Source organism: Acomys russatus, chromosome 3 (genome assembly GCF_903995435.1).
Source record: "Acomys russatus chromosome 3, mAcoRus1.1, whole genome shotgun sequence".
NCBI classification, from domain to species: Eukaryota; Metazoa; Chordata; class Mammalia; order Rodentia; family Muridae; genus Acomys; species Acomys russatus.
This window is the reverse complement of record NC_067139.1, coordinates 83,526,216-83,553,736: the sequence shown is the minus strand read 5'-3', so window position 1 is coordinate 83,553,736 and position 27,521 is coordinate 83,526,216. Positions and strand designations below refer to the sequence as shown.

The window sequence follows — 27,521 nt, the reverse complement described above, 5'->3', positions numbered from 1 at the left end:
AAGGCTACACAGAGAAACCATGTCTTGAAAAACAACAAGGGCTGGAGAGATGGCTCAGAGGTTAAGAGCACTGGCTGCTCTTCCAGAGGTCCTGAGTTCAATTCCCCAGCAACCACATGGTGGCTCACACCATCTGTAATGAGATCGATCTGGTGCCATCTTCTGACATGCAGGTTTTCATGCAGGCAGATTACTGTATACATAATAAATAAATAAGTATTTTTAAAAAGAATATTAAGAAAAGAAAAAAGAAAACAACAAGAATAACAATAAAATCCATGTCCAGAGTTCCAAGGGATCTGATGGTCTCCTCTGCCCTGCCGCCCCTAAAAGAAATAATTTTTATAAAAGATACCATGGATCCCATCTCCTCAATTGGTTCCCCCCCCTTTTTTTTGAAGATTTATTTATTTATTATTATATATACAGTGTTCTGCCTGCATGTATACCTGCAAGCCCGCAGAGGACATCAGATCACATCACAGATGGTTGTGAACCACCATGTGGCCGCTGGGAACTGAACACTCAGGACCTCTGGAGGAGCAGTCGGTGCCCCTAACCTCTGAGCCATCTCTCCAGCCCCTGCTTCCCTCTTTTTTTTTTTTTTTTTTTTTTTTTTAAATCAGGTTACCATAATGGAAGTTTTGGTTTCTCTGTAAACTCAGTTGTGTTATGTAAATATGTTTTTTGTTCTAATCCCAAGTGTGGGATTTCAGTTTGCACCTTAGCTTGTCTGCAGCTGTTAATTGTCTTGTGAGGGGCGTGACTTTCCCTGCTGGTAAGGCCTTCCTCCTGGGGCACAGAGACCCAGAGAGAGCATGGTGACATGTGGTATTGGTGTGCGGCCAAGAGACTGAAGATGGCTGGTCTGCTGTTGGTGGAGACGGGTATAGCCCAGAAAAACCCAAATAACCCTAAACAGCCTGGAGTAGTAAAGGGGTCCCCTCACCCCACTAACCTTCTCTCTCCTACGTATGGTTGGGGAGGTTGAGGCCTAAACACGCCAAATAAAGAAGAGTTTAAAAGAAAGCTGCAGAGCCGGGCGTGGTGGTGCACGCCTTTAATCCCAGCACTCGGGAGGCAGAGGCAGGCGGATCGCTGTGAGTTCGAGGCCAGCCTGGTCTACAAAGTGAGTCCAGGATGGCCAAGGCTACACAGAGAAACCCTGTCTCGAAAAAAAAAAAAACCAAAAAAAAAAGAAAGCTGCAGGCTACTCTTCTTACTTAATTCCCCGTTCCTGCTCTGCTTTACAAAACTGCGAGATGCTCACGAGGTGAAAATGCTGTCACCACGGCTTCAGGTGGAGCTTCCTGGAACCCACATGGTATGAGAAGACCAAGTTGTCCTTTGAGCTCCACAGCGACTCTGTGGCACACTCACACACAATAAATAAGCAACAAGCCCCCCCCCCCCCATGTGTTCAGGTCAGAGGGCGGCTTTGCCAGCTGGGAGGGACTTAGCTTAGCTGGAGAATTGTGTGTTTGCTTAGCGTGAGCACAGCTATGAGAAAGAAAAAACAATAGCTTTCTTTAGTCCACGGAATGTTTGTTTGTAAGGTAAACTTTAGTGTGTGAGAGCATGTGAGAATGCGGTGTGTGTGTGTGTGTGTGTGTGTGTGTGTGTGTGTGTGTGACTATGTAGGTGGCTGTGCGTCTGAGGAGCTGGCTACCTTGTTCTTTGAGACTGGCCCCTCTCTAACTAAGTATCTCAGAGATCAGGCCCCTGGGGTTGGCCAGCAAGCGTCAGGATCCGCCTGCCCCCACAGGCCAGGAGGCTATCCATACAAGGCCATGCCCAGCTTGGTGTGTGAGTGCCAAGGGCGACCATTCAGTCCCTCTTCCTGCTTAAGCAGCAAGGTCTTTACTGAGTGAGCTATTTTCCCAGCCCCGCTACGCAAAATTTAAATTAAAAAGTCAATCAATAAACCATGCACTGCTTATGGATTTTAAGGCAAGGAAGATGAGAGGTGCTCACTCACTGTGGGGTACCCAGAAATTGGGAAATAAGGAGCGTGAAAAAGGAAGCTACAAACACTTGGGGATACATGAGGGACAGGAACATGGGGAAGATGGCTAGAGTCACTGACAGGCAGAGCAGAAGCGAGGATTTGGGGGGAGGGAGGGCGTAGGGAGACTGAGGACAGCCATAGGGAGAGTGGAAGCTAATGCATAGTGAAGCACGGTCCCCCAGAGGCAGATACAATTCTCCAGACACACATGATGACACGCCTGTGTGTGTGCTGCCCCGGTACTGTCACAGTCACTTACACTCCGCAAGAAGCTGTGTCAACATTGCTTGTACAAAGCTAGAAAGGTTTGGAGTCTCCTTTTAAACACAGCCAGGCCACAGCCAGAGATGTAGGAATTGCTTCCAGAACAAGAGGGAAAATGAGACAGGAATATATATATATGTATATATGTATATATGTATATATTTTGTTTGTTTTGTTTTCCAAGACAGAGTTTCTTTCTCTGTGTAGCACTGGCTATCCATGAACTCGTTCTGTAGATGCAGGCTGGCCTCGAACTCATAGAGATCCATCTGGCTCTGTCTCCTGAGAATTGGGATTAAAGTGTGTCACCACCCTCCACTGCTTCCTGTTTTCTTATATAAACTCATAGGTCAGGGGTTCCAGTGAGGAGGGAAAGCTAGGAAGTCCCAGGAAGACTTGAGAAGGGTCATGGGTTTCAGATACTTAAAAAAAAAAAAAAAAAAAAAAGGATTAAATAAGTTTTAATGTTCTCCTTGGAGACAGAGATCAAGAGGATGCCAGGTGTGGTGGCAGATACAATTCCCAGCACTTGTGGGGCAGAAGCAAGCAGATCTCTGTGAGTTCGAGGACAACCTGGTCTACAGAGTGAGTTTATGAACAGCTAGGACTACACAGGGAAACCCTGTCTTATAAAACCACCGCCACCCCCACCCACCACAACAACAAAAGAACTCAGTGTCCAGTGGGGTTGATTGCTCAACTGGTGAAGGCCACCAAACCTGTGGACTTGCCTTTGATCCTTCAGACCTTCGAGGTGGAGAAAATCAATTACTGCAAATAGTCCGGTCACACTCAAGCTCCAGCACGCGAGCGCCTCCCGCCCCATGTATATGGAGTGTGTGTGTGTGTGTGTGTGTGTGTGTGTGTGTGTGTGTGTTTTAGAATAAGTAGGTGCAGTGAGACCAGTTTATGAGCTCTTAAAATCCAGGTTTAAGCAGGGAGTGCCAGGGAGACATTTTGGTTTCTTCAGAACGTGGTCTTAGCCTCATCAAAGGAACCTGGCCAGGCTGTGCAAAAACAAACCCGAAAGTGTCAGACTCAATATAAGGCGCCTTGGGCAACGTTACACGCGTAAATCTTCATGGAGAGGTGGGCTGCTAGGCAACATGTGTGACCCAGAGACATTGCCTAGGGAAACCAAGGGTTGAGGCCCACGCCCCAAAACCTGGCGCTCATTTCCAGTCTAGAAGGTCACAGGTACCGAGCTAGTTCGCCCAGTTTGGCAAAGTCAGAGCGCGCTCACTCATGGTGATGTTTTTTCTGGGCCTGGTTTTAAGGGGGGGAAACGAGACGGGAAAGGTGAGTGGGCAGTGAGGAAGGGAAAGGCAGTGGGCAGAGCGGCCGGTCCGGGAGCCCGCGGCCCTCGGGGGCCCCCCGGGCGGACGCCTCGGGCGCGGCGCGTGTGCTCGCGGGCGGGGCAGCTCGCGGCCAATCCGGGCGGGCGTCCGGGAAGGGGCGGGGCTTGCGAGCTCCGGCTCCGCGAGCCCTCCTTTTTTGCACACACACGAATACAAAGAGCCATACGACCTTCGGGTATCCTTTTTCCATTTTTTTTCCTCCTTCATCTTGTGTGTGTTTTCAAATTTTTTTTTTTTTTTTAATAGAGATCTGTGGCAGTGCTGGGGTGAGGAAACTTGCTAAGGGGAATTTGGTCTTTTCCCCATTTCTTTTTCTGTCTCTCTTTCTCTTTCTTTTTCCTGGTCAAGGTTTAAAAATATACCAAGCAAGTTGAGACGCAGGATGGTCGTGTGCAACTGTTTCCAGACAAATTTACAGAGATTTTTTTTTCTTTTTGCTATCACATTTTAAGAACTGGTAAATTTTATGGTTGAGGGATTTAAATTTTAGTCGCTTGGGGAAGTATAGATTTGTTTTTAATCGGGCTAAAGCGATAAATGTAAATTTCTACCACAGGCAACAGAGAGATTTGAGGCGCCCTCACAAAGCCTTCTGGCATGCCTTTTACACAACACTCCCTCAGAACCAAAACCAAGTGCGTGGATGTGGCAAGTGTGCAAGCCCAATAGATTAAATATACTGGGTTAATTTAATTGGGACACTCATTTCCCAGGAGAGGAAGGAAAGCCCTCTGGCCGTGTGTCTTGCGCACACAATTTCATGAGGACATTTGTGTGTGCCGTGTGCGCGCTTTAAAGCATACCATTTCGTATGGATTTCTTGGGGTTTATTCTTTGTGTATATGTAAAGTGTGTGTATATGTGCCGTATCAGATTTTATTTTTCAAGTGTTTTCCTTTGGTTTTATGTGTGTAAAACAGAACTTAGTATGTAAATTTCCCCTCTGTGTTCCCAAATGTGATCAAAACAGGATTTCATATGCAAAGTAAAGCTTAGAGGAAATCCTGCATTTAGCATATGTAAGAACTTTCATCCTATTGGAATTTACCTTATTTTCTGCTCCTCTTTTGATTAGATCAGTGAATAATAATTGTCCCAAAGCAATTGGCCGTAGAGGGTCCGGATTTATTGGCTGTGTAGTCCAAAGCCTCCTTTTCTGACGCTTACGTGCTTTTGCTTTTTTATTGTTGCTCGTTCTGAAATGTGTATATTTTGGCCTCTCTCGAGTGGTTTTGCGGGGAGGTGCTCAGAAGGAAATTTTCCAGCATTTTGACAAAAATGGTCTTTTATTGGTTGGGATTTGTTTGAAAAACTCCCCATCTGGGAAAGTGTGGGTGAAAATAGTCTTGTCCTGTTATTGAGCTGTTTGGGGTAGGGACAAGAGGAGGCAAACTCAAAACACGGGAGGGATAAGAAATACATGTTGCATTCTGGGAACGCAAAGCTGTCCCGGCGCCCTCCAATGTTTGGAAAAGAGAATGTCCCGGGGAAGAGCCTCCCGCCCCATAGGCGCTGTGTGGTGGGTGGGACAGTCTCTTGAGGGGGGCTATACAGGATCTACCCTATATACCCGTATCCAGTCTGTATTGCCGACTGAGTGAAAACATTAGTATTCGCAGACAGAGATCACTTGTGTTGTAACCGGGAGGTTAAAGTGCAAGTTTTCACTACAACAAATCCTCTGTACTCCTTAGTTAAGTGTCGGGTAGAGACGGGTTTTAAAGACACCTAAACCACACCTGCAGTAAAATTTGTACCAGGTCTTAAATTTCATAAGGAAAATGGCCCTGCTTGGGGTTGCTAGACCTCTTTTTTATACTAAGTATATTTTTATTTCCCCCACAATGCAAGCCAGATTGCTGCACAGTAAGTACTGGCCCCAGTGTGGACCTTTGAGATTTAGATTTAGCGACCTTAATGACCACAGCAGTGCCAGTCATTTTTTATGTTACCCTTTCGAAGTCTCAGGCACCACTGCTGGCTGTCAACCAACACAACACGTAGCTCCTCAGAGAATGGAAAAGCACCCTTTTAAGAGTAGTTGTCAGGCAGCTTAGGCTACTCGGCTTTTAAAGTCTCGAAATCTAGGCTCATCGCCAAGGTCGTCGCCTTGAGTTTCTTTGTAAGAGAGAGGAATCCTTCCCATTGCTTGGCTTGGTTGGTTTGACAGTTGTTACCAAAGCAAAGCAAATCTATAGTGAGTTGATTTTGCTGAGAATCCGAAAGCAAAAGGTGCAAACTGAACTAAGGAGGAACTGCTAGTTCGCAACTGCTATCTGAAAGATCTGTAACAAAGGCCGGCAGGAACCCCAAATCTGCTCAACCGAACGTATGAAACCACTTTGCGGCCTCTGTACTTTCTACAGTCGTGTACACACAACTGTAGAGCACCAGCTAACAAAAGCGAGTAAACAGGAAAAACCAAAATGGCGCCTGGCGTCCTTGAAAAAGCCTCTGGGTCGCGTCTCTCCCCGAGGAGGCCCCTCCCGTCCCGCCTCGATGAGTGACTGGCGGCCAAAGCCAATAGCGTCGCTGGCGCTGCACCCCTCTGGCTCAGTCGCCTATCAACGCCAGCCAGAGGGCAAGCGGGGCGGTGCCCCCACCCCGTGCGCGCGCTGCCGGGTACACGGGCGCCGCCTCTCGCGCGGCTGCGGCACACGGGTGGGGCGGGCTTGCAAGGCATGGTGGGGTCCCGGGTGGGCTCGGGGTCTGCTCGGTGGGACGCGAGCACCCGGGCACGCAGAACCCCGCTTGCAGCGTCGCTGCCTGTAGTCGGAGCAGCGTCCCACTGGCCGCCGCCCATCTGGGTCACCTTTGGCTAATAATCAACTTTGACTGAAGGAGCTGTGTGCACGTGATAAAAGCCCTGGGCGTTTGTTTTACATTCCCCCACCTCCACCCCCACCCCACTACAAAATGCAGCAAGGTCATCTATTATCAGGTATATTCTAGGAAAATGGGAAATTTAATCTTACTAAGTTGCACTTTAGCAAGTTAGTTTAAAAAAACAAAAACTGCCATATTTATTTGGAAACTTGTGACGGTGGAGCTTGGTGATGTTCGCCTGTAGTTCTAGATCTCCAGAGGCTAACGCAGGAGGATTGCCGTGAGTTTAAGGCCAGCCTGGTCTACATAGTTCCAGGCCTGTGAGGGCTAGAGAGTTTGCTCAGTGGTTGTAGGAATCCCTGGTTCGGGTCCCAGAACTCACATGGTAGCCCATAGCCATGTGTATGTGACTCCAGTCCCACGGGAACCAGCGCCCACTTCTGACCTTGGGCACCAGGCACGCCTGTGGTGCACTTACATGCATACAAGCAAATACTCACACTAATAAAAAGTAAATCTTAAAAAAAAAATTAAAAGAATTACAGAACTCTGTTACAAAAGTGGGCAGGGGAACGGCATACACACACCCAGCTCCCAGGAGGAAAGGAAGGAAGGCAGGTACAATGTTTGGGAATGCAGGGAAGGTGTCTACGAGCCCGTTCTGCCCAGTGCCTGGGTAGATCTATTTTGTACCTGAGAATGAGGAGTTAGGTGTTTACAGATCAGTAGACTAGTCGCTCTTTTTTCTTTTTCAAGACAGCTTCTTTGCTTAACCTTGGCTGTCCTGGAACTAGCTCTTCAGTACAGGCTGGCCTTGAACTCGCAGAGTTCCTGGAGTCTCTGCCTCTTGAGTGCTGGGATTAAAGGCTTGAGCCTCTGCTGTCCAGCCTAGACTGATCACTTAAAGTATCGGGAGAGTGTACTTTATGGTAACTGCTCACTTGCTGTTGTGTGATAACTCCTTTCTTTCTTTCTTTCTTTTCTGAGACAGGGTTTCTCTCTGTAGCTTGGCTGTCCTGGACTCTCTTTGTAAACCAGGCTGGCCTCGAACTCACAGGGATCCGCCTGCCTCTACCTCCCGAGATAATTCATTTCTGATAGAAACAGATCTTAAGAGAACCCTTTAACAAGTGAGCCATTTTGTTCCTTGAAATGGAGGAAACAGGGCTGACTAGCTTTAAACGACTATTTCCTTTTTATTTCCAAAAATGAAGATTATGATAGGAATCGCCTATCACTTTTAAAGGAAGTCCATTTCCCGTCCTGACCCTAAGTGAGTCACAGGCCCATTGTGAGGACATATATCTGGAGACTACCATAGCATACCCAGCTATTAAACAGCGAGGAAACCTATTTTTCATAGTTTGGAGGTAAACTCAGTCATGCAGAAAATTCAAACTCAGAATGAGGGGAAAGCAAGCAAAGGAGCTGCCAAGAATATGATGTATTTAGTCTGAACAGAAACACGTATGGCTTGGAAGGAAAGTAGTTCAGGTTATGGACCGCCTCTCCCTCAGCGGCTACATTTAAAGATGAAGTTTTCTTTCTTTCGTGGGTTTTTTGGCTTTGGTGTTGGTGATTATTGTTGTTGTGGGTATCTTTGGTGTTTGTGTTTTGTTGTTGTTGTTGTTTTTTGAGACAGGGTTTCTCTGTGTAGCCTTGGCTGTCCTCAAACTTACTCTGTAGACCAAGCTGGCCTCGAACTCACAGAAATCCTCCTGTCTCTGGCCCCCCTGAATGCTGGTGTGTGTGTGTGTGTGTGTGTGTGTGTGTGTGTGTTTATTCTGTTCGGACTTCTTGCTCCTCCTTGAATGTATAGTGAAGGTAGATTTCGTTTTTTGTTTTTTTAAAGGTTTATTTATTATATATACAGTGCTCTGCCTGCACGTACACCTGCAGGCCAGATGAGGGCATCAAATCACATTATGTGGGTGCTGGGAATTGAACTCAGGACCTTTGGAAGAGCAGTCAGTGCTCTTAACCTCTGAGCCATCTCTCCAGCCCGTGAGGGTTGATTTTGATCTTCTGATTCTTCTGCCTGCACCTGCAGGTTCTGGGGTGACTGGGGAGGGGTGATACCGCAAGGCTCAGTGTTACATAGTGCTGGGGTAGGCGTGCTCTCTGCTAACTGAGCCACACACAGCCAGACCCACCCACTGCGTTTTGTTCTTGGTTTTGTGTTGGGGTTTTGCTATGCATTTCAGTCCAGCCTCAAACCTACTATGCTTAGGCTATTCCCTGTCTGGAAAGTAGGTTCTAAATTAATTTCACATGCCATCCCATGCCAGGTGCGATGGCAAATGCTTATGATCTTAATTTTGGAGAAATGGGGGAAGGAAGATGTGGCATTCAAGTCAGCCCTCGATTATACAGCTCAGTGTGAGCCCGGGCTGCATGGCATCTCATCTTATAAAAAACAGCACAAATACAATTAGACGGTATTGCAAGGACTCCTTTCCGTAAACATCGCTTTGCCATTTGCCATTTATGTTGTTGACCCATTAGTTTGGGGTTTGTTGTTTGGTTGTTGTACGATTTATTATTTGGTTGGACTTGCTGGGTGGGACACAACTTTAATTCCAGCACTCAGGAGTCAAAGGCAGGCAGATCTCTGTGAGTTCAAGACCAGCCTGGTCCACATATTGAGGTCCAAGCTAGCCCCAGCTGCACAGAGAGGCCTTGCCCTCGCCCAAAAAGGAGATTTTTAAATTTTTATTTGTTTTTATTTTATGTGCATTAGTGTTTTGTCTGTATGAGGTTGTCAGATCTTGGAGTTACGGGTAGTTGTGAGCAGCCATGTGGGTGCTGGGAATTGAACCCTGGTCCTTTAGAAGAACAATCAGTGCTCTTAACTGCTGAGCCATCGCTTCAGCCCCAAGATTTTATTTTTATGTGTGATATGCTTGCAAGAGTTGATGTGCACCATGTCTCAATAGATTGGAAGAGGGCATCGGGTCCACTGGAACTGGAGTTAAGGATGGTGATGAGCCATCCAAGTGGGTGCTGGGAAATGAAAGTGCTCTTGACCACTGAAGTCTCTCTCCGGCCCCAGCATATCTTTTTGTTTGGTTTGCTTTGCTCTTTTTTTTTGGGGGGGGGGGTAGCCAAGGATGACCTTGAATTCTGACCCTCTTGTCTGCATCCCAGGCCTGGCAGCACGCACCTGTCATCACAGGACTCGGGACTAAAGGATTGCTGTAAGCCTGAGGCTGGCTCAGCCTACGTAGTAAGTTCATGGCCAGGTTGGGTCCATAGCAAAACTCTCAGTAAAACAGAGGACAACTAGGTATGCCTCCATCAGCAGTTGAGAGACAGAGGCAGGAAGATCAAGAGGTCAAGGCCACCCCTTACTAAACAAGTTCAAGGACTCCTGGGTTACTTGAGCCCCAGTCTCAAAAACAAAAGGGCAGGAGAGAAGGTTCAGCTGTTAAGTGTTGGTTCCACTTCCAGAAGACCCCCTCCCAGCAGCCATAGCCGTCATACAGCTGAGCCACCTGTAAATCCAGCTTTGGGGATCCAAGGCCTCTGTTCCTCTAAGGCTAACCATACCGTCCTTCCTTACACCCTCGTTGACCACCCCCAGCCCCACAACCCCCCATCTCCTACCCTCAGCCCCTCTACCTACACTCCCCCCACTCCCAACCTCCAATGCCCACACATCTTAGGGAGCTGGCTCAGGTTCCCAGGGTTTGGGTCCCAGTAGCTGGTGGCTCACAGCTGTATGTCACTCCATTTCCAGGAGATCCTTTTCTGATCTCCTGGGGCACCAGACATGAGCGCCGTCCACATACATGCACACAGGCAACACAGCCATACACATAAAATAAAAATAGATCTTTAAAAGTTGCATGCATTAATCCAAGCACTCGGGAGGCAGAGGCAGGCGGGCCGCTGTGAGTTCCACCCTGGTCTATAGAGTGAGTTCCAGTTCAGCTTGGGCTACACAGAGAAACCCTGTCTCAAAAGGGAGAAAGGAGGTTAGTGGCAAATGTCTTCATTTTCTGTTTCAAGCCATTATGTTCTATTCAAATTAGAAATTCATGTTGGGCTGGGCATGGTGGCCCACACCTCTAGTCCCAGCACTCGGGAGGCAGAGGCAAGTGGATCACGGTGAGTTCCAGGACCTCTGGAAGAACAGACAGTGCTTTTAACCTTTGTGCCATCTCTCCAGTCCCCAAAATAAGTTAAAAAAAAATGTACATTTGTGTTTTACTTGCACATATGTCCATGTGAGGGTATTGGACCCCTTGACACTGGAGTTACAGACAGTTCTGTGCTGCCATGTGTGTACAGGGAGTTGAACCCTGGCCCTCTGGACAAGAAGCTAGTGCTCCCAACCACTGAACCATATCTCCAGCCCTTCTCTTTTGTGTTGAAGCAGGGTTTCTTTGTGTAGTCCGGGCTGTCCTGGAACTCACTTTGTAGACCAGGCTAGCAGGCTTGCCTCAAACTCAGAGATCCTCCTGCCTCTGCCTCACAAAGTGCTGGGATTAAAGGCGTGTGCCACCAGTGCTGTCGATCTTTTAAAACATTTCCTTTATTTTATTTTTTAATACGTATGGGTATTTTGCCTGCTTATATGTTTGTATACCACATGTGTGCCTGGTGACCACAGAGGTCAGAAGAGAACATCAGATGCCTTGGGACTGGAGTTACAGCCCATTGTGGGCCACCTGTGGGTGCTAGGAACTGAACCCACTCCCTTAGTGTGGAGGAATTTTAATACAGTAACATGGCTACTCAGGCAAGGGGTCACATCCAATGATCTAGCTCTGTGTGATCCGACTGAAATTTAGTACACACCTCTAATTCCTCTGGCTGGAACACAGACATGCCTTTAGTACACACCTTTTGTTCCAAACAAAGACGTCTAACTGAGGGACAGATTTGACAGAATGGGTCAGAGATAGGATACACTCAACTCTCGCAAGAACAGGCAGGAAAAAGACTGACAGCACCAGGTACACCCAACTCTCGCGAGAACAGGCAGAAACGAGACTCCAAGAGCATCACAGAGAGTAGAGGGAAGGAGGTGAGTACAAAACCGGAATGCAGAGGAGTTCGTGCAGTCAGTGCAATTCTGTTGAGCTCAGTGCAGCAGGCAATTTGGTTCATTTTCAGTTCGTGGAGCTCAGAGGCAATTTTACCAAGCAGAGCAATTCAGTGAGAAGCCAAGAGAAGGCAATTTGAAATCAGTCAGCGTGGAGGGGAGTTTTGAGCTAGAACAGCTGAGTTGGACCAGCCAGCCAGAGCTCGGAACTGGAAAGGGTGAGTTTATTCAGCAGTAGGTCTCAAAGGCTGAAAACATTCTAGGCCTAGGTTTGCAGATAGAGGCTGGAAACTGAAGCCTTCAAGGTCCAGGCTTGGAGAAGATTAGATTGTACAGAAGATAGAAGTTCCCAGGCCAGCCGGGTGTGGTAGTGCAGGCTTTTAACTCCAGCACTCAGGAGGCAGAAGCAGACGGATCTCTGTTGAGTTCGAGGCCAGCCTGGTCTACAAAGTGAGTCCAGGACAGCCAAGGCCACACACAAACACCCTGTCCCAAAAAAACCAAAAAAAGAAAGAAAGAATAAGTTCCCAGGCCGAGGCCTAGGGATATTTAGATAGAAATGCTCTGAGCTCAGCCCAAGCCATGAATTTGTACAGCTTGGTATGGCTCTTATCTCATCCCCTCATCCGAGGAAATAAAAACAACATTGACACCTTTGCAAGAGCAGTTAGGTTTTGTTTGTTTGTTTGGTTTGGTTTGGTTTTTTGAGACAGGGTTTCTCTGTGTAGCTTTAGCTGCCCTGGACTTGCTTTGTAGACCAGGCTGGCCTCGAACTCACAGCGATCCACCTGCCTCTGCCTCCCTAGTGCTGAGATTAAAGGCAGTGCCACCTCTCCAGCATCTTTCTTAGGAGCCTACTCTGAATGCACATGTATGAAAATTATAGAATGTAACAATAAATATTATGTCAACAAATTGTTTGGTATCAGCTTAAGTATATATATTAGACTGAAAATAGCAACAACCAGGTTCCACTTTCTTCTTTGACCATAAAAAGGCATACAACTTCCATGCACTTATCTTCTCTGGACCTGGTTAATATTTGTTTCCTAGTGTTGTGTAGATGAGACAGTGTCAAAGCCGGGAGTGGTGTTACACGCCTCTAATCCCAGCAACTCGAGAGGCAGAGGCAGGTGAATCAGCCAAGGCTACAGTGAAACCTTGTCTTGAAAAACAAAACAAAAGAAAAGAAAAAAAGAAAGAAAGAATGGCTTCAAAGCAGTAAGATGGGAGTACTGTTATCAGAGGAATGACAGGGATCAGAGAGAAAAGGAGGAAATCTTCCTTTTCTTCCTTCATCTTTCCTCATGTCTGTTGCTGTTAAAATACCAGTATGGCCTAATAATGTTTATTATTAGGCCTATAATTATAATTATTATGACAATATATTCTAATCTATGACAATATATTCTAATCTGTTAACAATCAGTCAAGACACAGACACCTGTTATATTTTAAAATAGCCTTAGTTAACCTGCGGCAGGGCTAAACTACCTCCCATCCACAATCCCAAATACTTCCTAATGTTCTCCATCTGGCCCAAATCCCCATCCATGCTGGCCATGTGCCTAACCCTTGGCAGCCTTCCTCCTCCTCCTCCTCCTCCTCTTCCTCCTCCTCCAGTGCCTCCTCTTCCCCAGATCCCCTCTGTCTCCCCAAGCCCGGGAACCTTAGCCACACCTGTCCCATTTGCCCTACCCAGGTGTGATGGCCTTTTATTGGTCAAATAGGTTAGGCTCTAGGCAAGGTACAAGGTGGGCAGAGAGAGCAGGCAGTAATCAGCATCACGCGACACCAGACCAGCCTCGCTCAGGTGTCCCTCTTCTGCTGCCTGGGCGGCAGTGGGCTTTGAGAGCGGCCTTGCTAAGGGTCCAAGAAGAACACCTTGAATCCTCTGAGGCCGTGAGCGTCGGGGTGACCTTTTGTTTCTGCTTTACTCTTTCAGGGAAGCCTCTGTGACACCAGTGTGCTGTGCGGTTAGGGAACACAGGACCTGCCGACGGAGGGAGAGCTGAGGAGAAGCAGCCATGGACTGTGTGTGTCTTCACCCGCTAGCCTTCTCTTCCACGAAACCCACACCCTGGAACCGTAGCTCGTCTGCCCTCCTTCCATGAGAAGGAGAAGTGGATCTCGAGGCCAGCGCTTACCTGGTGAAGGCCAGCCATCTGGAGCGCGTGTGAAGCGTCCTGCAGCGTGCGCACAGGTTACCTGCACTCACCAGCCATGTCCTTCAGTGCCACCATCCTCTTCTCCCCTCCCAGCGGCAGTGAGGCCAGGTGCTGCTGCTGTGCCTGTAAGAGCGAGACTAGCCAGGGCAGCACGGGTTCTCAGGGCGGGAATCCCCCTGCCAGTACCCCTATCACAGTGACTGGACACGGCGTGGCGGTTCAAAGCTCCGAACAGCTCCTACATATCATCTACCAGCGGGTGGACAAGGCGGTGGGGCTGGCTGAGGCCGCTCTGGGTCTTGCACGGGCCAACAATGAGTTGTTAAAGCAGCTTCAGGAAGAAGTGGGTGAGCTACGGCAGGGCAAAGCGTGCACCGCCGATGAGGATGGGGAGAGCCGGGCCCGCAGCCCACCACCCGAAGAGCCCGCGCTGCTCAAGGAGAGCCCCGGGGAAGCCGGCAAGACTCTGTCCGCCGTGGAGGAGGAGTGTGACAGCGTGGGCAGCGGCGTGCAGGTGGTGATCGAGGAGCTGCGGCAGCTGGGGGCTGCCTCCACCGTGGGCCAGGGGCCCTTGGGTTTCTTCGCAGCACCCCAGAGAGACATGCGCCTCCCAGGATGCACTCTGGCTGCGGTAGAGGGAGCCCCGCTGCTCAACCCTGTGAGTAACACCCGGCGTGGTTGATCTATATGTATGTCTTCCTCTCTTTCCCTCTTTAAACCGTTATTTTCACATGTGTCCGATAAAACAGAAGCGCATCAAGTTTCCTCCACTTTCAGGGATAGCCCGCACTCTTGTTTCCGGCCTGAACCTTTTTGGCAGGAGGTTGGGTTTTGGTGCATGTGATGGCACAGTGCTTCCCGCCTTCTCATGGCATCGTTTCCCCGGCTATCTGGCGTGCTCCGCCTTCCGTGGTGAGAATGCCTGCCACGCACAGACGGCTCATTCATATTTTATCACGGCCATCACCTTGCCAAAAAGAGTTTCAGTACAGAGATGGAAGTGAGGAGGGGCAAAGGTGGAGAGACAGGGCAAGATGAGGATCCTGGAAGGCAGGTTTGGGGGCGCCGGGAGAAGTGGAAATGAGGGGCTTGAGGAAGGAGCATACAATAAAAGCTCTATATGGGATGAGGAGCTCGTTTATTTGGTGATGGTGAGGGACCCGATCTCACTCTCTGGCCCAAGTTGGCCTGGAGGTCACTCAGTAGCTGCTGCTGCCTCAAGCCTGCAGCAATCCTGAGTGCTGCATTACAGGTGTGAACCACCGGACCTGCTTTCTCAAGAGAATCTCTCTGGTGAAAGATAAAGTGAGAGGCCGGGAGTTGAAGAAAGGAAATAAAGTGTGAGCAGAATACTGGGCACAGTGGCACATGCTTTGAAGATTGGTTTATTTATTTTCTTTTTCTTTCTTTCTCCTCCTCCCACCACCCTGAGACAGGGTTTCTCTGTGTAGCCTTGGCTGTCCTAGACTTGCTTTGTAGGCTGGCCTCGAACTCACAGCAATCCACCTGCCGCTTACTTTGTTTTTTCTTTCTTTTATTATTATTATTTTGGGTTTTTCAAGACAGGGTTTCTCTATGTAATAGCCCTGACTTTCTGGAACTTACTCTGTAGACCAGGCTGGCCTGGAACTCAGAGATCTGCTTACCTCTGTACCTCTTCCTCTCAAGTGCTGGGATTAAAGGCATGTCCCACCACCACCCAGCTAATAAATAAACCTTAAAAAAAAAAAAAAATAGGGGCGGGGAGACTGGAGTGATGGCTCAGTCCTTCCGAAGGACCTGGGTTTGGTTCCCAGCACACATGTCGATGGCTCACATCAGCCAGCTGTAAGGTGACCTGATGCCTCTGGCCTCCTCGGACCTGCACTCACATGTTCATGTTCACACACAGACACACACATAATTTAAAAATCTCTCTTTTAGGAAGGCAGGGGCAGAGGGCAGAGGAGGAAGGGAATTGAGCATATTCTGGTCAAGAAAAGACATAAAAATATATAATTTAAAAACCCAAATATTTCAATGTTCAAGGGTCATATGAAGAGGAAAAGCCTGACTAGATAGGGTAAGAACTGCAGAAAGGCATTCTGGGAAGAAAGGAGATGGAAGCATGGCAGATCATAGAGACAGCGGGAAGAATAAATTTACCTGCAGTTCTCCCCTCCCCTCTGTCTGCCCAGTCTGTTCCCTCCTCACTCCAAGCAGGTGAGTGAGAGGGCGGGAACCCCAGCCCATCTGCTGACTGTGAGGAGTGAACATGTCGACCTCCTCCCTGGGTGCTAGCCCGTCCTGGCAGTTGGCTGTTGTTCTCCTGAAGGCTTAGCTTTGTAGTAACAGTCACTGTTCCTCACCCTCTGCCCGGCCTGGGCCTGAGAGACTGGAAACAGGAGGATACCCAGGCTAGGCGGTGTTCTCTGCACCCGGCGTTCTTTCAGGCAGGGGAGGCTTCCAAGCTGACAGGATGGAATTAGCTTTTAGATTTCACAGCACGGAACACAAGCTCACAGGTCTGTAGATCTCGGCCGCCTCCCCCGCTTCTTTCTGTATGTGTGTAGTTTCCTCCGCTTTCACTGTTTGGTTTTCTTGGCTGTGGAAACCCCCACTCCTTTCCTTCTCCCTCACCACGGCACTCCCTCCTTTTCCTTGCCCTGTGTGCCCTTGACGCACAGGTGATCAGCTGAGTGTTAGGGCCGAGACCATGGGATGTGGCCGGCTCAGACTGGCTGCTCCAAAGGACTAGGTTATATGTCCACGGTGTCTGTGATAGCCTCTCTAGGTGCTCTTGGCTTTGCATTTCCCTGATAAGTTCTCATGTTTTCTCCTCACGTCCTCTTTTTTTGTTTGTTTGTTTGTTACTGTTACTTGTCTTGTTTCCTGCCCTGCTTGGTTCCCTTTATTTGTTATCACTTTTCTCCCCTGCTACCTTACCTTTCCGACAGAGCATTTACCTGGGTACATTCCTTTCTTTTATTTTTTCTTTTTTTGGTTTTTTTGAGACAGGGTTTCTCTATGTAGTCCTGGCTGTCCTGGACTCACTTTGTAGACCAGGCTGGCCTTGAACTCACAGGGATCCGCCTGCCGAGTGCTGGGATTACAGACGTGCGCCCCCATGCCTGGCCTAGATTCCTTTCTTGTTTTGTTTTCTGAGACAGGGTTTCTCTGCAAAGCCCTGGCTGGCCTGGAACTCACAGAAATCTGCCTGCCTCTGTCTCCAGAGTGCTAGGATTAAATTAAAAGCATGCGCCACCCCCACCTGGTGATACATATCTTATACTCAAGAATATACACCATAAAAGCCTGGTGTGGTGGCACACGCGTGTACTCCCAGTGCTCTGCGAGGAGAGGCAGTCAGATCTCTGTGAGTTCAAGGCCAGCTTGGTCTATAAAGTGAGTCCAGGATAGCCAGGGCTGCACAGGGAAACCCTGTCTCAAAAAAAAAACAAAAACCAAAAAATGTAACTAACTGTTCACCTAGAAGGTCAAAGCATGCCCTGTTTGTATAAGCTGGTTTATGATAACAACTCAGCACTACAGGTCCTGTTCACATAAGAACAATTTCCCTGGGGCTGGAGAAATGGCTCAGTGGCTAAGAGTACTGGCTGCTCTTCCAGGGGACCCAGGTTCAATTCCCAGCACCCACATGGTGACTCATGTTCCAGAAGATTCCACACCATCTTCTGGCCCCCACAAGCATTTGATGCATGAAAAACACACATACACATTTGGGGGGGAGGGGAGAGAATGATTTGCCTGATGGTCCCATAGACTCCCTGAGGAGCAAGCTATTGACATGAAGTGCTGACCTGGCCTCCTCCTTCTACTTTGTTGTCTGTTCTTGGCCAAAATGGAGGGCAACCAGATGCTCCTCTGCCTGGCTGGTGATAGACTGCTCTTCTTATGCTTTCAGATGGCGGATGATTATGTGGCCTCTGAGGGTGCAATACAGCGAGTGTTGGTCCCTGCCTATGCCAAACAGCTTTCGCCAGCCACACAACTGGCTATCCAGAGGGCATCCTCAGAGACAGGACCAGAAAATGGAACCAAGCTGCCAGCAACCCGCCCGGAGGACATGCTTGGTCCCACAGCGCTGGACAGCACCTTAGAAGAGCCAGGCCCAGGGGCCGCTGGGGAATCGAGCCGTGCTCTCGGGTTTATCAGCTCCCCATGCAGGATCCGGGGGACTGGACAGAAAAACTCCAGGCGCAAGAGAGATCTGGTGCTCTCTGTAAGTGAACTCAAGTTTCAATAAAAAAAAATTTTTTCCTTCAGATTGAAGAGGAAAATAGAGTGGGTTGACTTCAAGCCTCCACATAGAACGAATAGAATCCTAAATCTAATTGGAATAATTGGAATGGGAAGGATAAAGGTCCTGAGTTCAATTCCTAGGAACCACATGGTGGCTCACAACCATCTATAATGTGATCTAGTGCCCTCTTCTGGCTTGCAGGTGTACATGCAGGCAGACCACGGGGGGGGGGATGATGGGGGGGGGGCAGAGAGAAAGAGAGAGAAGGGGGGAGGGGAAAGGAGGGGAGAGGAGAGGCATTATTCCATAACCTTGAGCATGGCAAAGCCTTGAATTTTTTTGTTTGTTTTGTTGGTTTTTGTTTTTGTTTTTGTTTTTGTTGGGTTTTTTTTGAGACAGGGTTTCTCTGTGTAGGTCTGGCTGTCCTGGACTCACTTTGTAGACCAAGCTGGCCTGGAACTCACATCGATCTGCCCGCCTCTGCCTCCTGAGCACTGGGATTAAAGGTGTGCGCCACCACGCCTGGCTGGCAAAGCCTTTTCATTGCTTCACCTTTTAGGCTTGCCTAGGTAAAATGGTATCTTCCTTTTAAAGAGAAGAGATTAAATATCTCAGTGTTCCTGATGGGAGAATATGTAAGGACTGAGCAGACTGATCACCAAAGGGTCAAGTTTTAACCAACGTGCAGGCTAAGCATCTCGGAGCATCCTGGGTGGGAAAGCTAAACTGTCCTGACGTAGTTTCGCGACCACAGAGGTATGGGGCCACCAGGCATAGTGCAGTGCCCAGGCACAGAGCTCTGAGAATCCTGTCAATCTGAGAGCTCGTGGCAGGTGGAACAGAACTGGCTAGGAGGACTGCCTGGCATTTTCTTGGAGAAGATGCAAGCCCTAGGGACACTTTGCTAAGCTGAGAGCCCCCAGCGTGGCAGCTAACTGGAACCCAAAGAACTTGTCAGCCTGGGGTAACTGCCCTCTGGGGACTTTTCGGACTGTCGCTGGTGTGTGGGAAGAGGGAGAATGGTGCTGATGGGCAGTAAGGAGAAGCCAGGCACTCTACTGACTGTCCCACAATGGCCGTTCCAGCTCAGCCTGTCAGTAGTACAGAGGTTGAGAGATTTTCTTCTGGATGAGTGTAGCCTCTTGGATCAACTCTGAGCTCAAGGGCTTTGTGAGGGATTTTTGTTTTGTTTTGTTTTTTGAAACCAGGGTCTCATGAAACTCAGAGCAGCCTCAAAGTCACTACATAGTCGAGGCTGACTTTGAACTCCTGACTCTCTGGCTTTTGCCTCACAAGTGCTGGCTGGAATTATAAGCATATACACACTGTCATACCCAGTTTACTATGAAATTACTTATTTTTATCTATTTAGAAGCAGTTGGAACTTATTGTAGAGGAATGCTAATTCTGAACATGGCTGTTCTGGCCAAAGACCTTCTAGGTCTGTGTGATCTGGCTGGAATACAAGTGCACTTTTAATCCAGGAGACAGAAGCAAACAGCTGAGTTCAAGGCCAGCCTGGTATAGAGCAAGAATCAAGTTTAAAAAAAAAAAAAAGCTTAGGTGGTGGTATATGCCATTAATCCCAAACAAAGGTACAGTTAGTTTGTAGAAGGAAGCACCCATGTTTGAAAGTGGTGTCTAATTGAGTGTCAGAAAAGGTGACTGAATCAGGAATTTGACAGAGTAGGACACACCCAACTCTCATGAGGAGAAGGAGAAAGAGAAGCTACTTAAGAGGCAGTTTTACCAGGACAGTAATAGAGACATGGTTTGCAGAGAGAATTCAGGTGAAGATGGAACAAGCCAGAAATGAGAAGAAGCCAGAAGGTTAGAGCAGATTGCTGAGTTAGTGTGAGGCCAAGGAGAGCAATTCTGGCTGAGAGAAAAGCCAGATTATACGTCAGCTGGGAGAAGAATTTGAGCCAGAACAGCTGTGTTGAAAGAGCCAGCCTAGAGCTCAGAAAGAACAAGTAAGGGTGAGCTTATTAAGCAGTAAGTCTCAGAGGCTGAAAACATTCTAGGCCTAGGTTAGATTGTATGGAGGTTAGAAGCTTCCAGGACTAGGCCTAGGTTAGCAGAAAGAGCTAGTAACCCTCCCAGACAACAACTAAGCCAGGAGAATAAACATTACTTTTATAGTTTATTAAATATTAATTAATTAATGAGAGATAAGGGTTCATTATAGTAGCCCTGGTTGACTGTAACTTATTGTATGTGTATACCAGATGTGTGCAGGGTCCTTAGCGGCCAGAAGGTAATATATTTCCTGCATCCAGAGTTATATGCAGTTTTGAGTATCTCAATGTGAGTGCTAGGAATCCAACCTGGGTTCTCTGGAAGGAGCAGGAAGGGATCTTAACCTCTGAGCTTTGTTTCCAGCCCCCCCCCCCCCACACCTTTTCCTTCCTTCCTTTCTTTTTTCTTTTCTTTCTTTTTTTCTTTTTTCCTTCTGTGTAACCTTGGCTGTCCTGGACTCACTTTGTAAACCAGGCCGGCCTCGAACTCACAGATATCTACCTGCCTCTGCCTCCTGAGTGCTGAGATTATAGGCGTGCCACTGCGCCCAACTCTCTCCAGCCTTTATAGCATTACAAAATTTCTTTTTCACTTTTTTAGTGTACATGCATACGTGCACATATGTGTGTGCCTGCTTACGTGTGTGTGTGTGTGTGTGTGTGTATGTGTGTGTGTTTGTTCCACATGTGTTTATGTACCCACAGAGACCAAAGAGGGTATCAGCTCCCTTGGAGCCACAATGTGAGGTAGTTCTGAGCCACCTGACATCCCACCTGGATGCTGGGAACTGAACTTGGGTCTTCTGGAAGATCACCAAACCCTTTAATTCAGATTTTAAGTGCCAGTGTTAAGAGAAAGGAAGGAACTCAGGAAAAAAGACTTACCTGGGAAATCCCTGTAATCCCAGCGCTTGGAAACCCAAGGCAGGAGAATATGGAGGCTGAAGCTAGCCTAGGCTACAAGGTAAGTTGTGAGGCCAGCCCTCACAATATAGCAAGACTATTTCCAGACTTGCAAGGAAAGGGTGGTTATGGGGTTGCAGTGTGCCAGTCTTTAGGTCTGGGAGAAGCCCAAGGCTCCTCTCTGATCTGCTGGGACCAGACCAGGACAATTACGTCTTTGGAACAGTACAGATGCTAGCCACCCTTGGGGAAGTGCATTTATTTTTAGCTCACTCAGGAGGTAGCTGAGCCAGCAGCCTTCACTATCTCAACACCCACTGTCTAGAGTATTTTCTCTCTGCACTTCAAGCCTGGTTTGATTTTTTTTTTTTTTTTTTTTTTTTTTTTCCTGTCACCTGGTCTCTTCCAAGCCACTTGACTTGGAAGACAGGTAACTGCTTCTCCTCTTTGGAGAATTCACACTTTTTATGAAAATGTTCCCTTATTCCTTTGTGATTGCTTACATTTGGACTTTAGTTTCTTGACTTTTTTTTTTCTTTTTAAAATTTTATTTATTTATTATGTATACAGTGCTCTGCCTGCAGGCCAGAAGAAGGCATCAGACCACATTATAGATAGTTGTGAGCCACCATGTGGTTGCTGGGAATTGAACTCAGAACCTCTGGAAGAGCAGCCAGTGTTCTTAACTTCTGAGCCATCTCTCCAGCCTATTGTTTGTTTTAAAATGAATCAAAAACAGCCAAAGCTACACAGAGCAACCCTATCTTGAAAAACAGAAAGAAAGAAAGGAAGGAAGGAAAAAAGGAAGGGAGGGAAGAAGGAGGAAAGAAAGAAAGAAAATAAATAGATGGCTGGAGAGATGTTTCTGATTTAAGAATGCTTACTAAAGCCGGGCGTGGTGGCGCACACCTTTAATCCCAGGGCTAAGGAGGCAGAGGCAGGCGGATCACTGTAAGTTTGAGGCCAGCCTGGTCTACAAAGCGAGTCCAGGGCAGCCACGGCTACACAGAGAAACCTTGTTTGGAAGAAAAAAAAAAAAACCTCGAAGCTTTGCCGGGCTTGGGGGCACACACCTTTAATCCCAGCACTGGGAGGCAGAAGCAGGCAGATCGCTTTAAGTTCGAAGCCAGCCTGGTCTACAGAGCAGGACCAGGGTAGCTGAAGCTAATGCAGAGACCCTGTCTCAAAAAAGAAAAAAAGAAAGAAATGCTTACTAACACAGATGTGGTGGCACACGACTTTGATTCTAACACTTGGGAGGCAGAGGCAGGCGGATCGCTGTGAGTTTTCAGACCAGCCTGGTCTATAGAGCAAGTCCAGGACAGCCAGGACTAAGAGAGAAACCCTGTCACGAGAAACAAAACAAAGAGTGCTTCTCACATGGCTCACTGTCATCTCTAATACCAGTCAAGGAGATCTGTTGCCTCTTCTGACCTTGGTGGGCTCCTGCACACATGTGGTGCACATGCTTATGCTCAGGCACACGCACTAATGAAGGCAATGAAGTAAATTCCTAATTTTTTTTTTTTTTTTTTTAAGGAGGAAGATAGGAGCCAGGTGTAGTAGTGCTGACCTTTAATCCCAGCACACAGGAGGCAGAGTAGGAGGATCTCTGTGAGTTCAAGGCTAGCCTGGTCTACAAAGTGAGTCTAAGAGAGCCAGGGCTACACAGAGAAACCCTGTCTCGAGGAGAAAAAAAAATGTAAAAGAAAGAAGATAGATAGATATGAGCAAAACTGAGAGTGGCTCCATGCCATGAGGGGACAGCAGCTCCATGCCATGAGGGGACAGTAGCTCCATGCCATGAAGGGACAGTGGCTTGATGCTGCTGTCTCCAAGGCACTTTCCAGTTTCCATTTCTCTTGTTTTAGATTTGTGTTTTTTGAGTCTCAAGTGTGTACTTCTCATACCTGGGATAATTTTTCATTTTCTTTCTAGGCTGTCCTAAAACTTGTTCTGTAGCCAGGTGTGGTGGTGCACACCTTTAATCCCAGCATTTGGGAGGCATCGGCCAGCCTGGTCTACAAAGTGAGTCCAGGACAGCCAAGGCTACACACAGAAACTCTATCTCCAAAAACAAAAAAGATGCCTAGAAGGTAGAAGTGATTTGGACAGAGAACCCACATATGCCGGGACAATGCTTTTTGCCCTGGGAGCCAGAGGAAAGTTTTCCTGTCTGCTCCTGGCCTGATTCTTTCTTCTCTCCTCTAGAAACTGGTCCACAATGTGCATAACCACATCACCAACGACAAGAGATTCAATGGATCTGAAAGGTACGGGCTCTCGAGGGAAGAGGCACACAGGAGTGGGTAGCGGGGATGCAGCTGGTCTCAGAGGCAGTTCACTCTCGGTGTGTCTGTCTCCTCTGGCTCTTCACTGGTTGTCTGCCTTGCTTTTTCCTCCTCTGCAACAGCATCAAGTCCTCCTGGAACATCTCAGTAGTGAAGTTCCTTTTGGAAAAGCTCAAGCAGGAGCTGATGGCCAGTCCCCACAACTACACGGATAAGGAACTGAAAGGTGAGGACACCGGCTTCTTTCTGCTTGCCTCTTCTGTTCCCCTGTTCTCGGGAGAGAGGGGCATGGCGATGACTTAGATGGTATTGAAATAGCACAGGACAGCTAGATATGGTACCTCACACCTGTGATCCCACGGCTGGAGGGTAGCTGGGCTTCCAACACTCAGGGAGACAGAGGCAGGTGGATCTCTGTGAGTTTGAGGCCAACCTGGTCTACAAAGCGAGTCCAGGACAGCCAAAACTACACAGAGAGACCCTGTCTCAAAAAACCAAAATAAATAAATAAATATGTATTTGTTTTATGTTTGTGTGCACATGTGTGTCTGAGTGTGTACATGTGTACCACTTGTGTGCATGTGTGTGTGCATGAGTACCACTTGTATGCATGTTTGTGCCTGAGTGTGTGCATGTGCACCACTTGTGTGCATGTGTGTGCCTGAGTGTGTGCATGTGCACCACTTGTGTGCATGTGTGTGCATGAGTGTGTACATGTGCACCACTTGTGTGCATGTGTGTGCCCGAGTGTGTGCATTTGTACGACTTGTGTGCGTGTGTGCCTGAGTGTGTGCATGTGCACCACTTGTGTGCATGAGTGTGCATGAGTGTGTGCATGTGTGCCACTTGTGTGCATGTGTGTGCCTGAGTGTGTGCATGTGTGCCACTTGTGCGCGTGTGTGTGCATGAGTGTGTGCGTGTGTGTGCCTGAGTGTGTGCATGTGCACCACTTGTGTGCATGTGTGTGCCTGAGTGTGTGCATGTGCACCACTTGTGTGCATGAGTGTGTGCATGTGCGCCACTTGTGTGCATGTGTGTGCATGAGTGTGTGCATTTGTACGACTTGTGTGCGTGTGTGTGCCTGAGTGTGTGCATGTGCACCACTTGTGTGCATGTGTGTGCATGAGTGTGTGCATGTGCGCCACTTGTGTGCATGTGTGTGCATGAGTGTGTGCATGTGCACCACTTGTGTGCATGTGTGTGCATGAGTACCACTTGTGTCCATGAGCCTGTTGAAGTCAGAAGAAGGCATTGGATCCCCAGAAGTACAAGTGGTTGCGATCTGTCATGTGGATGCTGGGACATCAAATCCAGTCCTCTGGAAGCCCAGCCAGTCCTCGTGACTGCTCAGCCACCTCTCAGTTCCCGTTATTTATAAAGCATACCACATTTATCCATTTAGTGCACGTATTGTGCATGCACACAAATGCCTATGTGGAAGCCTATACCATAGTATGCAAGTAGAGCTCAGAGGACAACTTGTGGCAGTTCTGTCCAGAGATTGAACTCCCGTCATCAGACTTGCCACCAAATACCTTTACCCCATAAGCCATCTTGCCAACCAGAAGCCAGCCCCTTCATCCCTTTGTCCCTGAATACTGTGTCTTGGGGCCAGAGAGATGGCTCAGTGGTTAAGATTACTGATTGTTCTAGCAAGAGACCTGGGTTCAACTCCCATCACCTCCATGGCAGCCCACGTCCACTCCCAGGCAGTCTGATGCCGTCTCTGGTTTTTGAGGGCACTGTGTGGATGTGGTGCACAGACATACATGCAGGCAAGCCACTCAGGCACATAAGATTAAAACAAACTCCCACATGTCCTACGTTTTCTACTTTTCTTACTCTCCTGTCACTAATACCTATTACTGAGCTGCTATGACAGCTGCTGAAAAAAGTACTGAGGACTGTGGGTGGTGTAGCCGTCGTAGGTCTGATGCAAGAGCCGAGTGTGCACAGGCAAGCAGCTGGAGCTGTCTCTGCCCTGAGGGAATCTGGGCGGAGTTAGTTATAGAGTTGAAGGTGAGCAAAGGGCACGAAATCCGAGAGGGCTGAAGTGTGCTGGTGGCTGTTCCGGAAAGCCCAGCCTGCCGAATGGTGGTTCTAACCTTCCCTCGGCAAGCAGTGTGGGGGCCGGGGACCCTAGCTCTAGAGGCGCCTGCTTACCTCTTCCCTAGGAGCCTGTGTGGCCTACTTCCTTACCAAGAGGCGAGAGTACCGCAACTCTCTCAACCCTTTCAAAGGCCTAAAGGAAAAAGAGGAGAAGAAACTTCGAAGTCGCCGATACCGGGTAGGTCTCTAGGCCTTCCTTTCAGGGTCTAAAACCCTAGCTAATAAACTGTAAAAGCAAGGCACTCGGGAGGCAGAGGCAGGCGGATCGCTGTGAGTTCGAGGCCAGCCTGGTCTACAGAGTGAGTCCAGGATAGTCAAGGCTACACAGAGAAACCCTGTCTCGAAAAACCAAAAACAAACAAACAAACAAACTGTAAAAGCAAGGGTACAGCATCTGAGCATCGGGTTGGCAGACGGGAGGGGAGACAGGCAGGCAGAGGGTGAGCCGAGCCCACTCTGAGGATCGACTCCAGGACTGGGTTCTGGGAGGCGCCCTTTTTACAGACCCGTACCGTTCCTCATCCTGGTCTCTGCCCTGGGTCCTGCCATAGCTTTTCGCCAACCGGTCCAGTATCATGAGGCATTTCGGACCCGAGGACCAACAGCTGTGGAAGGACGTGACGGAAGAGCTGATGTCAGACGAGGAGGACAGCCTTAACGAGCCAGGCGTGTGGGTGGCCCGCTCTCCCCGATTCCGCGCCCAGCGCCTCACGGAGCTCTGCTACCACCTGGACGCTAACTCTAAGCACGGCACCAAAGCCAACCGTGTGTACGGGCCCCCCTCAGACAGACTGCCTTCTGTGGAGGCCCAGCTCCTCCCACCCGAACTTTACAATCCCAATTTCCAAGAAGAGGAAGGAGGAGGAAATGAGAAAGGACCTGTCTCTCCTTCCTTTGACCAGCCCCACAAGACGTCCTGTCCGGACTTGAACTCATTCATTGAAATCAAGGTGGAAAAGGACGAATACAGCCTATAACAAGGAGGCAAGCCCTCGCTCCCATCACACCGCACATCCTGGAAATGGGTGGCTCGGAATAACGCAGTGTGAAAGAGCAAGTGTGCTTCCCTTAACATAGTTTCTGCTTGAAGTGGAAGCTGCAGACTCTCAGAGAGCAATTTACTACGTAGAAGGCGGGGAGCGGTTTCCCCCACTGAGTGGGAAGACAGAAAATGCTTACTCCTAAGCATGAACAGTGCCTCAGAGGAGCCTGGGATGAAAAGGGGGATGGGTCAGAGAAACATGAGGCCTTGGTACCTGTCCCCAGCTCTGACTTTGTTTGCCCCCCACAGCTCAGGAGAAATACTATTGGTCTGTGCTGCAGTAAAAGCACAGCAGATCGGCCCAGCGTAATACTGCCCCCTGGTGGGAAGTTTGTCACGGGCTTTCTCTTCTGAGCAGCGGGGATCACGGGCTTACCGCTATTTGGAATTAGGGTCTAGACATGATAGTCATTGTTTGGATTTTTTAAAATGATAGTAATTATTGTGGGATTATATGAGAAAAATTTATTATTCCTATAATTCATGTGAGGGAATTAAAGCATAAACGTTTTTCATGCTGCTGGGTCTAGTGACTCGTATTTAGAATCCCAGCATTTAGGAGTTGAAATTGGAAGACTGCTGTGATTCCAAGGCCAGCTTGGGCTACATAGTGAGTTTCTGGATAGCCTGGGTTAGAGAGTGAAACCCTGTCTCAAAAAAATAAAAAGAAAAAGAAAAAAAAAAGGAAAAAGAAAGAAAGCCGGGCTTGGTGGCGCATGCCTTTAATCTCAGCACTCAGGAGGCAGAGGCAGGAGGATTTCAATGAGTTCCCATGCAGCGTGGTCTACGTAGCAAGACCCTGTCTCAAGAAAACAACAATAAAAAAGAGAGAGAAAAAAAACTATGTCTTACTGACAGCTTCTCCTCCAATCTGGTGCCCAACCACACAGCTCTGTACCTATTTCTTAGTCCTGTCAGCCAGCTGTATTTTGAGGAAGGTACACATGTGTGCATGCGTTCCTGTGTGTGTGTGTGTGTGTGTGTGTGTGTGTGTGTGTGTGTGTACATACATTCCAAATGGGTTAAGAAGTAAAATGGCTTTAAAATCATTTTGTCATGCAACAAATGTTAAAACCGAGTGTGGTTGCTTACTGCATGTCACCTACCGTGTTAGAGGCTGGACACAACGCTGCTACGTCAGCTTGTTAGGTTTTATTGCACAGTCAGGAAGCAAGGCAACTGAGGGGGCAACTGAGACAAGCTGTGATATGGTGCCGGGAGGCGGGCGGAGCACGACATGC

At 48.4% G+C, this 27,521-nt stretch overlaps 1 protein-coding gene across 1 annotated transcript; it reads left to right on the top strand.

Annotated features, from left to right (window-relative positions):
• Positions 1-13,687: 13,687 nt before the first annotated feature.
• On the top strand, positions 13,688-26,392 carry C3H14orf93 (chromosome 3 C14orf93 homolog). Its single transcript, XM_051143074.1, has 6 exons — positions 13,688-14,332; positions 17,579-17,896; positions 23,050-23,111; positions 23,252-23,355; positions 25,304-25,416; positions 25,790-26,392. The coding sequence occupies exons 1-6, from the start codon at positions 13,730-13,732 to the stop codon at positions 26,213-26,215; spliced, it is 1,626 nt and encodes a 541-aa protein (XP_050999031.1). The 5' UTR covers positions 13,688-13,729; the 3' UTR covers positions 26,216-26,392.
• The last annotated feature ends 1,129 nt before the right edge of the window (positions 26,393-27,521 follow it).